Below are 12,500 nucleotides of genomic sequence, written 5' to 3' on the forward strand. Positions count from 1 at the left end.
GAACAGAACAACTTTTGAAAATCCCAACTGGCCTGAGGCAAACCAGTTGGCTATTTATTTACAAGTGCAGCCCGGAAATAGAACCAGGGACCACTGTACCTGGAACAAATTCAACAAGTGGTCAGGACATGTCTTGAACCCCGGGTCTCTGGGTCTCAAGGCAAGCGCCATTACGACTGGGCTGCACTGCTTCTGTTGGTGACATGTTGAACAATGCGTTGGCTGTCGTAGCCACCAACACTGGACATGCCTTGAGTGGTCCCAAATATATAACTACACATTTGCAGTTAATCAACTAGTAAATGTAATAATAATGCTAAGAATAAAAACAAGTTTATTAAAGCGCCAATGGATTTAGCACTAGAGCTCTAATTGTGAACACTAATGAAATTACCTCAAATCAAATTAAATTAAATCAAATATTGGTTTTTGTGGAGAGGGGATTACAGAGCAAAAAAGGAATCATCAGAGTTTAGTGGTAATTCAGTGTACTGTTGAAGCCCAATCAATCCTAACAAATCAGCAGCCACTGAAGTAGACCTTTCTGGGATTTCCAATGGGTTGTCTCCTGCTTGCTATTGTATATAAACTTACCTCTGAAAGACCTTGTATTGTGTTGAGCTGCCTGCATTTGCAGGAGGTCTCCAGTAAACTTCAACACTAGCAGGACCTAACACCTTGACACTGACATTCACAACAGTGAGATCTACCAAAAGAAATAACCTTTCATGTGAATAATAAGTGACACAATGACTACAATCCTGGACAAAAGTGTTGGGAAGGTAGCATCACTTTTGAGATAGTCCCCCAGTCCCCCTGCCCCCCTTATCAATGTTGGATTTTGCACCAAACAAAATGGTGACTTTTCTTCCAATATTGAATATGGGGGAGGGGGGCCACAAGATCATGCTCTTTCCCAAATAGTTCAGCCAACAGTTAGAATAATGGAATTAGGTGTGAAGTGAAGTGATGCACGCAACCTTCCCAACAACTTTTGACCAGGATTGTAGTTGTGAACCAGACCTTGAAAAGGTTTTCTTTGTTGAAACTCCTTCAAATACAATTTACAGCTGTAATTTGAAAGAGTCAAAAGGAACCTTTTCCCCAACAGATACCATATTTACTTGTGTATAAGTCAACACCCAATTTTCAGACTGTGCAGATTTGAGTAAAAATAAATAAAAATAGCCAGACAACAGAGATCACAGATCCACTTTAGGTGTTCGATTCCTTCTCTGCCTTTATTGAACCCATAAGTTACCACAGAATTTTCCATTTGGTTTCAGTGTTGTACATTATACCACACTTGGCTCGGCAAAATATTAGAAATACAGGTCACTTTGATTTTGGCTTGACAGGCGAAAGATTGTTGCCAAAGTCCATTACTCGTCACTTTTAAGATTCCAGATATTTATTTCTCACTGCCTGTCTTGTTTATCTAATTGACGTTCCATTCTTGAGCTCCATTTTGTTTAGAGATGCACTAAAGCGCCATTCGCATTACAATGACTTTCGACGCCATGGCAGGTTAATTAAATGTTCTCCTGTGTGCACCAGAGAAATCTACGCCTTACCCCAACCCCCTCAAACCTAACAAATTACACACAGAAGACTATGCTCAAAGACACCACTTAGCAGGGGAGTGACAAGCAAGACTTTTACCGACACATAAAAAAATAAAAATAAAAAAATAGAGAAATATTACCCATTTTCCGACTGGGACTGCCATACTGGCAACCCAGTAAATAACAATGAAATATTACCCATTTTCTGACTAGGATTGCCATACTGGCAACCCATTAAAAAGGTCGACTTGCACACAAGTAAATATGGTATGATAATTAGATGTTGCCTTTTAACCTCAAAGTTTCACTTTTTCTGTCCCACTAGTCTCCTTCACAGCCCTTACTAGGGCGTCGCAACGTTTGCATTAGCATTGCGTGACATTCCATAAACAGTTGTGAGATAATAAATAATAAGCAAATTAATAATTATTTAAAATAATTGATTGTGACTGAAATAATGAAAAGCATAGATCTAGTGCCACCACATCCAATTAGCTCACCATTTTTTCCCTATTACACCATTCTAACAATGCATTTTCACTGACTCTTGGCCTTCCAGTTTACTTATAGTTGATTTAACCCTACTTGACCACAACATGTGGCAAAGTTCGCTGTGAAGTTGGGTATTACTTTACAAAGTAGCCAATTACGCCGCGAATTAGACAACCAGATTGCGAACTTTGAAATGAACTTTCCAACTTCTACATGCGCCAGACCAAAACTCACAACTCTCAACCTAATGAGCCCTTGGCTGACCCAGGTTTGCGACATCGTAAACAAGTGGTTTGAAGATTCAACAAAATTACTGCCTTAGTTAAAATTCACTGAGAAAGGCAAATGTAAAATTAATATTGGCGATCGTTTGGCAAGAACAGACTACAGCATTGCAAAATGTTACCAGATGATTGTCTTTTACATGGATTTTTGACGACAATAGAGGCCAAGTATGAAGTGGTGGAAATAAAATAATTTAGTGCTAATCGAAAACAACATTGTTTACTCGTTAACATGCTGTCCAAAGTTTCAATACTGTAAGTCATTAATTTTAACTGACCATCGATTTGGGTTGCAATACTCCAAATTTCGACCCTCTAGTTTATCTGTAAACAACTTTTGAGTACTATTCATTTGTAAAGCTTGTTTGATAAGTGAGCAGAAGCACTATCCAGTTCTCCACATAAATCTCCCATAGAAATGTCAATTTCAGACATCACCATGACTTTCGAGCAAACAACTCAACATGTCTGTTTTCTCTTCAAGTGCGACTCTTAATTAAGGTGGCAAACTAGGAAAGTTCTGTTGGGTAGCAGTTGGGAAGTTCACTTCAAAGTTCACAATTTGGTTGTCTAATTCGCTGCGTAATTGGCTACTTTGCAACCTAGTACCCAATTCTGTAACGAACTTTGCACAGGTGGTGCAGTAAAGTAATGTGAAATTGACTGTAAACTGTGGCTCCATGTTCCCAGTTGAAGTTCAGTGGAGAAAACAGTGGGCCTCCAGTATTATTCTTGCACATCTTGCATTCTTGTGCCTCCCCAGCTTCACATCTTCCCATTTTACAACTTTTAAATAAATTTTACAAGGATCATTCCAACATTACATAGCATTGTTTTTTCAAATTTTATTGTTGTTACTATGGAAAGAAAAAAACATCCCCAGGATTTAGGTAATTCTTTAAACAGAACAAATACTTAGCTTATGAGCAAAAAATACAGTCCCTTTGTAAGAACACAGATAAATAAAAATGTAGCCACTTACCTATAAAGACTTTTACCTCAACCGTCTTGTTTACAGGTCTAATGCCGTTAGAGATTGTCACATCAACTGTATATCTGCCAAAAAAAAAGAACTACAAACGTCAGTAAAAGCAAATAGAGACAAGTTCCGAAAGATGTCCTCTGCTTCTACAAGTTTTTTTGGTTGTTTTGTTATGTACATCCCCACCTCATTTCAAATTTCTTTTTTCAGTTACCTTATGTTCCTTTACAAGACTCCAGCAGTTTTTAAATCTCAAGGAAAGGCAAGCATATGATGGCCATCTTCAGTTACAGTACATGTCATACAACAAAAATAGGCAACGCATTGCGCACGTGTGGTAGTGCAGTAACGTAATACAATGTTTTTTTCTTGTAACTGTCAACTGAGCTGAGAATAAATTTGCCATCAGCAACGAAATTTGTGCCGTGAATATAAAAGGAACTACCATCAGCGAAAAACATTTTGGGAGATTTTGTTACCTTCAATTTTTCGATCGTACTTGCTGCACAAGTAAAATCGCAAAATCGAAATTGACATTGATTTCAGCGACCACCTGTGATCAAGTTACCTTGCGTGTTACTAACAGCTCACAAAACAAAGGATACATCTGTGACCAAATGACGACAAGACACTGGGTTTTTATTAGTTTGTTTTTTTTTCTTTCAAGTTTTATGAAGTTCAACAAGAAACGTGCGAATTCAACACAAAGATCACAATCATCCAAATGCATGAGCATCAGAAAAAATATTGTGTTACATCCGGTTCTTTCTAAATTTGGTGTGCTAATAATTGAACTATGAACCAAATGTGTGCAGAGTTTCAACCTGGACGCTTAAGTGAGTCCTATACGACGGCCTCATGGAAGAGAGCTTTTTTCTCCTTACCTGTGTAAACTTTGTTGCTTTGAAAGGACAGCTAGAAATGATTTGTCACGAAAAAAACCTTTGCCAAAGGAATGGAAAAGGATTCAGGAAAGCAATTTAGAATGGCAGCGATAGAATAAAACCAAGAAATTGAGGTAAGTGTTCATTAATGAATGCTTGTGTAACTGACCATCATTGTAAACACACGCGCCACGATTTTTATTGGCAGTTATAGCCTTTTCACCTAAAATTATTTTCATGTGCCACCCCATACTACTGCTGCAAGCAGCTGGTATTAGAAAAGATTTTTTTAGCTTGGAAGCCTTGAGACTGTAAAAAAATAATTTCTGCTTGGTCTGGATATCAGCAAGGTAAGTTTGAAATAAAAGGCACTCAAGAAATAGGACGAGATGTTGCTTTTCAATCGCATATATTCTAGTGTTGTGCTAGCTAGGAACATGCAAAGAAACTTCACTAAAAGCGTGACTTTTCCCTCAAAAATTTGAAGGCAAATTTGGAAAGAGGGAATTTACGCTCAATATGATTATTGGAACAAATTAACAGTCAAAGAGAATTATCCCTCTAAAATTCATGTCAACTACAACAATAGGCATTGGGAAAATTGAGCAAATTTAAACATTTTGTTCTCGACAAAATTCACCATTTTTTGTCAAAAAGCCCCAAAATTCACGAATTTCATTGAATTACTCTCTCATTACTTTTGAACAATACTGTACCTCAAAGTCTCTCTTTTTCTGTCCCACTAAAATCATAAGTAGTCCCCTTCCCAGTCATTATCGATATGTCTGTCATGCAACACTTGCAAAAGCATTGCCGGATAGTGCATTGCCTTGATATTTATTAATATTGAAAGATACTTCACACTTTTTCTTAACAATACCAGGAGAAATTAGCATGGTAAGATGTGTTACCGAGTCACATGATGACCGGATAGTGCATTGCATGCAACAAAAACACGAACATTCGTTTCCGGTCATGCACACAACTCTTTAATACATCATTTCCCAGTTTACTAGTCGTCTGTGGTTTAGTGGTCACCATGATTGCCTCTGAATGACGAGATACTGACTTTGAATCCTAATTGGGCTGCCTTCTCTGAAAAGGTTCTACGAGACCAAAACATCTGATGCATGCGCAAGCAAATCGTCTATTCCAAGGTCTGTCAAAAATTGTAATTCTCTTGGATAACCTGTCATTTCTCTCTATGATTTTAGAAGATCAGCCCAAAATTTGAAGTAATAATTGTCATCTTTGACTTACTTCTTTGCCTTTTTGAAGCGGAGAGTAGCAACAGGATGTGTGGTTGTAACGACCTTACCACCATATTTCCAAACATACTTAGCACTACCCACTTCCTCCTACAAAATAAGAATTCCAGGCAAAATCTGAGAAAGGTTGCACATGAATAAGTCCCTTGCTTTAAAGCAAGTGAGATAAACCTTAGCTATTGATGAACCATAGACAAGATGTGGGCTATTGGTACGACGCAACCCAGGAATGTCATTCTATGGCAAAACAGCAACATGTTTCATCAAATAGGAGGTCAGGGCTTAATTGAAGCTAGTAAGTCTTCGTGGATGTACGCATTTCTAACAGGTTCCTGTCTTTTCATTGAAGTTGGTTGCAATGCATTTCAAAAAACAACATTATGACAAACCACTCACACTTGAATAATTTAAATTTGCAGAAAAGATAACAGGCTCGTTTGGTTGAGGAATCTTGGGACTGAAGCTGATAGCCACTCTGCTGGCATCCAAGATTTCTGTAACATAATTAAGAACATAATTACTTGACTTGAAATATTAATTTTATCCTTGGTACAATAATTCTAAAACACCAAGCTGTTTTTAAGGTTCCTTGTTGCAAATCCCTGAAACTTGTGCCCGGTTGAGTGGGTGGCAATTGCATGTGGGTGGGGGAGGGATTGGGGGTGGAGGTTCCAATTTCATTCCTGAGTGGGTGGGTGTTAACCTGAGAGAAGTAATTCCAGTTCCACATCGTAACTCTTGCAAGAAGTGAATGATCACTTTGCCTGTGGTTGACAGTATTTCAATTTAGCTAATCAAAAACCAAGAAATGTTCCTTTGATTCCTGTTCCAATGGCTAGAATGTGTTCGCTGTATCCCTTAACACAAAGCACATTCATTTCCCCTAGGACTTCAAAAAGGAAGAAATCACTTCTTCTGTTCATTTAGTGTTACCAGAGCTCAGTTTTTTTCTTTTGTTTATTGGCTTCATATTGTTTTTGACCAATGAATATATTAACGGTCTTCATCTCCTCATCTTGGCTGGCAGTACAATATCTATAAAAGCTAATAAGCACAACACCAACCTCGAACATTTATTTCCAACCACCTCACCAAAGTGCTGCGAGTGTTTGATGCAAAAAGAGACACTACAAACTTTCCAGGTCTGAAAATGATGCAATGTTGTGTTAAGCATGCAATCATCTACCACAGAGATGAATGAAATCAAGCAATGCTCACTGACTATTTTTCTTGCTTCTTTCTCTTAACAAACCAGAATGCAGGAATAAATTAGAGCAAGAGGATGAACCTATTGCACTCACTTTCAGTCTTTCAAACACAACATTTCCTTGTGAAGGTTACAGTAATCAGTCACAAATGCCCTTCAAGGACTTTTTTCATATTTCGAAAGTAATGTTTAGGTGGATATCAATCAAAATTATGTTTCCATGACAATAGCCCTGTTCTCTTGGTGGCAGATGAATTCATCATGGAAACATTTGCTCAATGTCCACCTACACTTTACTTTCAAAACCAACATGTTGTTGAGAGGCACCTGAATCAGAATTATTGTGTTGATAAGAGTAAAACTTAAAGAGTCTCTTAATTACTATTATTATATGGCTTGTGTTTGTAGCCGATATTACTCGCTCTGATTGGCTAATTGTGACTGAATTGTACGGCATTATTCTCCCGTAATGCTCACGGGCCGATAACGGGCTTGAAAAAACAAAGCAAAAGGTAATTAAAAAGCCATATAATAAACTACTTACTAACCGAGCTAGCTCGAGCCGTACTGGGGAATATTGGCCCTTGGTCGTTTTTGTAAGAACCTCGCTCAATCCGTACTGCCACGACCTCGGGCCAATATTCCCCAGTACGGCCCTCACACTCGGTTAGTAAGAAGTTAGTACTTCACGATTATGTTTCTGCATATACCTCTCCTTGTACATGTTCAAAGGTTCTTCAAAGCAAGTTATAATATGGCTAGTGTATCTGGCCCATATAATGTGCGATCTGTTTGGCTAAGAGCAAATTAGTTTTTTCTTCTTTAGAACCGTTCTGATAGCCAAAAAATAAACAACTTAATAACTTCCACCATTCCGTTGTTACAGCAAAATCTCAAACCTTGGGCTAGCTGTATTGATCTTGCTGTTGCTCAGTCAATACGGCAAGGCGACAGTTTGAGATTTTGCTCTAATGACCTCATCTCGGTTATTAAGTAGTTTTTGGATCATTCAGTCTCAAATGTTTTGAGCATGTAAAATTTAATACCTGGAACACTGGCCACAATTTTTCAAAACTTGTTCAAGTCATGAAACTTATGCCTTGAACATTCATTATTGCTCTTAGCTGCACTTTACACCAAGCATTTATTTTATCTTACTCGTGGTAGGAATGATTTCTTGTTTCATATTCCATGCCTGGGCCTGTTTCATCATGATGATCACCATAGTGCCAACTGTGAGAAAACAAAATTTAGTATTTAAGACGTTTTTTTACTATGACATGTAGTCAAAGGAAGTTGAAGTGTTTTTTCCAGGAAGCATGTAACTTGCAACTCTTCTCCTTGGAACACAGCTGGGGATTTTAGTACACCAATTTGATGCCCAAATATAGACCAAAATAAGATTGAAGCTGCACATGAGGGAAAAATGCACGAGCTAGGTTACATCCAAATAAGGAAATTTTTACACTCAAAAAACCCCAGCTCTGAACCAAAGTTAAAAGCTTCAAAATCACGAGCTTCTGAATAGATATAATTCATCCCCACAAATGTTTTTGAAAGCCTTTTATCAGACTTTTCTAAGAGATAATTAAAATCTCCACAAGATGCACCATTAACTTTCAAACTTGATGGCATTTATGTCACAAGCTGTTCAAAGTACGATCCTTGCACTTTCAATGTATGTGGACAATTTAAGCAATAATCTCTTAGAGAAACCCGAAAAATTCAGGTGGCTCCAACAGGATTGAAACCCACAACGTCTGCATTGCCGGTGCAATGCTCCACCAACTGCCCTATTTACATAAGCGTGAGGATCATTTCTCTCTTCAATAAATCAGATTTCATGATTTGTGACCTTTCACGCGAAAAGGGGGCTTATGGATTTCATAGTGAACCGTGAAATAAATTTCACGGTCACGGCCCGTGAATTTAATATTTCACTCCGTAAAATTAAAATTTCACGGCATGTTCACTATGCTCAGTGCAAAAGTTCACGGCGTGAAGTTGAGGACCATGAAAATAATTAAGTCAGATCGTGGACTCACTCATGTTCACGCCGTGAAATTATGTTGCTACGCCATCCAGAATAACAAGAAAATTTCGTGGTCTGGTTTTGGAATTAAAATTGCGGTAAACAAGGAAAAACAATGTTTTGCTTCGGAAATCGAATAATGGTATTTATATCTTCTCTTGTGTGAAAAGTTTTAAGTTTGTATGGGGCGCCGTTTTGTTAATTTTGGCGAAATTGAAGTTGGTACGATTATTTTGCTTTGTTGATGGCACGACGATCTATAATTTGAATGAAAATGACGATACTGACACAAATTATGCTACCGAGCAAAACAGTTTATTTATTACATTTTCTCAGTGTAGGAGGAGAGGGAAGCATCCAAAAGCGCACTAGACACCATACGAGGGATTCTCCTCAATTTTGCATAATCAACGTTTGGTCAAAATATGGAATGAAATTGATGTCCCCCGATCAGGGTCTGCGGCCAAAAATGCTGTCACGTAGGTTAAAAAGGGATTTATCCGCTGAGATTTTGCAAACTGAACAGTCCTCGCATGATAATATGTACTCACATAGATGTTTAATATAGTTAAATGAAATTTAACATAGTTAACGACTAGGAGCTAGTCTGGTCAGTAGTGTTTTGCAGGCGGTTGTTAGTGTCTTGGCCGTCTGGTAGCGTTGTTCAGCGTTTTGGTGCGTTCTGTAGTGTTTGTTATAGTTACATGGTTCACGACCGGGAGCTAGTCCGGTCAGTAGCGCCTTGCAGGCGTTTGTTAGCGTTTTTTATGCGTTTTTGTAGCGTTTGCAGCACTCTTTAGGTTGTGGGAGCCCTGGGGCTGACATGGTTCAGCGGTATTCCTGCTTAGTGCATGCGTTGTTGTCCATGTGCTTGCAGCGTGTTTGTTGCTCTGTTGGCGTGGCGTTGTGAGTCGGTTCAGGAGTTTAGTGGTTCTCGGCGTTCCCTCCCTATCCCCCCCTTTTTTTTTGTGTGTGTGCTGTTCTATTTTTTTTTTGTATTCCTTTTTTTTTGTGTTCTTTTTTTTTTGTATTTTCTTTCTTTCTTTCTTTATTTATTTTTGTTTCCACTGAGCTATCTGGCTCAAGTGTGACGGGTGCCTTAGGGGGGCCTGGCGCGGGGGGCTCGTGGCTTGGTTGCGGGTTGGGCAGGCCAGTCGGGTGTTCTAGCGCCTTGGGGATGTGACTTCGGTTTCAGCCCCTAGGCTTCCTGGGCACCTACCCTCCACTGGCGACACAGGCGTTAATAAGCCTTCAGAAGATGGCTACAGGCTTTTTATGGCAAAACTCGATGACATATGTGTTTGTTATCTTTCGGTCGCCATATTTGCGCTTATCCATGCAAAGCCTTATAAATTGTAAATTTGATTTGGAGTAAAACGTTTCTTCGAATACCTCCCGCACGAAACATCCCACAGACCTGAACCTTTGTGAGACTCTTTCAATATTCACCTTCTTTTATCTCGTTGAATGTTGAGTTTATTTGGTGAACGGTGTTGATGATCGATGGTGTGACAATGAAAAACAGGCAAGAGGTGACGAGAAGACAGAAGTGTCTACAATTTAACAGAGCGTCTCCATACCAAATAATATAATTTTGACGAACAACTTGAGTTCGGAATATCGCACAGCCCTGAAATTCGGAGTGGATCTTTAGTTACATTACTCTGATACCACGTGTCAATTTCTTGACTCAATTTATTGAATGGTAAGCACTTTTAATTTTCAATGCGATGAAATACAAACCCTGACGAAAATGTTCAGAAAATCTTGTTTCAAGTGGTGGCAAATTTTGGGGAATAATATTGTTCGATTTTCTTGTAAAAATTTACACTCTGCTCACTGCCTCGGATTCCAGGAAAAATTACTCCTACTATGTTTGGATTTAAGTGTATTTTGAGCAGTTAGTCGCCCCATTTGGCGCACTTAAATAAAAACATACTATTAAGCGAGTTGCTGTGATTTTCCAAGTTGCCCTAAAGATTAATGCTCATAATTCATTTATGCTTGGTGATCTCGAAAAGAGGTTTGGATCACTGCTCGTCCTTGCCGGAAAATGCTCAGCACTCACATGCTCGCAAAATCCATTCGCCGGCGTGCATGTTTCTTCACTTGAGGTAAGTCTACTTTACAGTACACAAAAATTCATGATCATCAAAGGGTTCACGTCAATGTTTCTTTGACACTCGAAATCTGCCAGAAATCCAAACCCAACGTATTGATAATGAAATTAAATAATTTTGAGGAGGACTTTTTTTCCACGGCATGAATTTTTTCACAGCGTGAATTAGTTCACGGTGGTATGATAAATTTTCACTCCAAGTTCACGCTGTTCTAAGGGAATTTCACGGTATTTCAGCTTGCTTTATGTAATTTCACGGTTGTCTGCTGTGAAATCGGCATGATCGTGAAATTATCATGAGCCCCCTTTTCGCGTGAAGGGTCACATTTGATCATAAATCATACATCACAAAGTTTCCAGAGAACCTGCCATGGCCTTTCCCTTTCTCAAGCTCATCCAAAGGATTTAGAAGTGCTCGCAGTTTTCAAAATCAACTCACCCAAATTGTATGTTTGGAAGGTAGCCTTTCTGAATCCCCGCCTTAAAAAGGGCAGCTTGATTAGTTGGAATGACCCTACAATTCCCTTTATCCTTGGTCGTACAGTTCAGGGTTAAACCATAAAGCTCTGCAAAAAAATGTACACAAGTCACATGGAAATCAGAAGAATTTCCTGAGTTATCTTTAACACATTGACCCCTGAAAGCAAGTCTTAATATAGATTCTACTCTGTCTAACGCCAGACGATTTTACTCGTCAATGTGTTTGTAGCCGATATTACACGCGCTCTGATTGGCTAACTGTGACTGAATTGTAGGGTATCATTCTCCCGTAATGCCCATGGGTCGATTACGGGCTTGCAAAAACAAAGCAAAAGGTAATTAAAAAGCCATATAATAAACTACTTACTAACCGAGCTAGCTCGAGCCGTACTGGGGAATATTGGCCCTCGGTTGGTTTTGTACGGACCTTGCTTCGCTGCCACGACCTCGGGCCAATATTCCCCAGTACGGCCCTCGCGCTCGGTTAGTAAGAAGTTAATAATGGCACAATACACCAACCGTTGGCAGGACAAGGTGTCAATACAGGCAAGAAGTCCTTCTCAGTTCCATTCTCACAAGTGTCTCCTTCAATTTTACGGAAACTGACAAAGAAAAATGACAAAATACATTGAAGAGAAACTAAACCCAGGGGTTGCTAAAAAACTTGAAGTTGGAGGCTAGTTTGAGTAAAGTAATTTGATTATTGTCAAAGTCAAAATTAATTAATCTTAAAGTGCTACTATACTACGATCAAAAATCACCTCTCACTTTTCTAAAGTTCTTGTGCTGAATAAGCGAAATGCCAGTTCTATGCAATTATTACTAGTTTTCGACTCCGTTTTTGGACTTTCTAATTTTTTTTATTTTTTCCGGGTAGCGCTCTGGCTGTGCATGCGTAAGAATTCTCCGTCCTCTGTCTCCTAGAAGGTCGTTCAAGTGGAATTTGAACTCGGTCTCTCTTACTTCAGAGGCAATCACAATGATCACTAAACAACGGAAGACTATGTGAAACGGGGAAATACGTAATTAAGAATTGTGTGCGTGACCGGAAATGAGTTATCATAAGAAAAAGTACTAATATTTTTAAATATCATCATAGAGACTTGCAAAGCATCTGTTTTCTGGTTTTGATTGGAATCGATGCCATTGACAATGGTTTTAAACGTAAACAAATATCCACAATCGTA

At 38.8% G+C, this 12,500-nt stretch overlaps 1 protein-coding gene across 1 annotated transcript in view; it reads right to left on the reverse strand.

Annotated features, from left to right (window-relative positions):
* LOC138045277 (uncharacterized) overlaps positions 1-12,500 on the reverse strand; it is a 97,305-nt gene that overhangs the window by 45,060 nt on the left and 39,745 nt on the right. Inside the window, exons 16-23 of the mRNA XM_068891715.1 lie at positions 11,833-11,915; positions 11,273-11,399; positions 7,841-7,915; positions 6,540-6,619; positions 5,872-5,969; positions 5,468-5,565; positions 3,324-3,397; positions 595-706 (exon numbers count right to left, since the gene is read on the reverse strand). Of these exons, the coding sequence (XP_068747816.1) occupies positions 595-706; positions 3,324-3,397; positions 5,468-5,565; positions 5,872-5,969; positions 6,540-6,619; positions 7,841-7,915; positions 11,273-11,399; positions 11,833-11,915 (747 nt within the window). The remainder of the gene's footprint in view (positions 1-594; positions 707-3,323; positions 3,398-5,467; positions 5,566-5,871; positions 5,970-6,539; positions 6,620-7,840; positions 7,916-11,272; positions 11,400-11,832; positions 11,916-12,500) is intronic.

Source organism: Montipora capricornis, chromosome 4 (genome assembly GCF_036669925.1).
Source record: "Montipora capricornis isolate CH-2021 chromosome 4, ASM3666992v2, whole genome shotgun sequence".
NCBI classification, from domain to species: Eukaryota; Metazoa; Cnidaria; class Anthozoa; order Scleractinia; family Acroporidae; genus Montipora; species Montipora capricornis.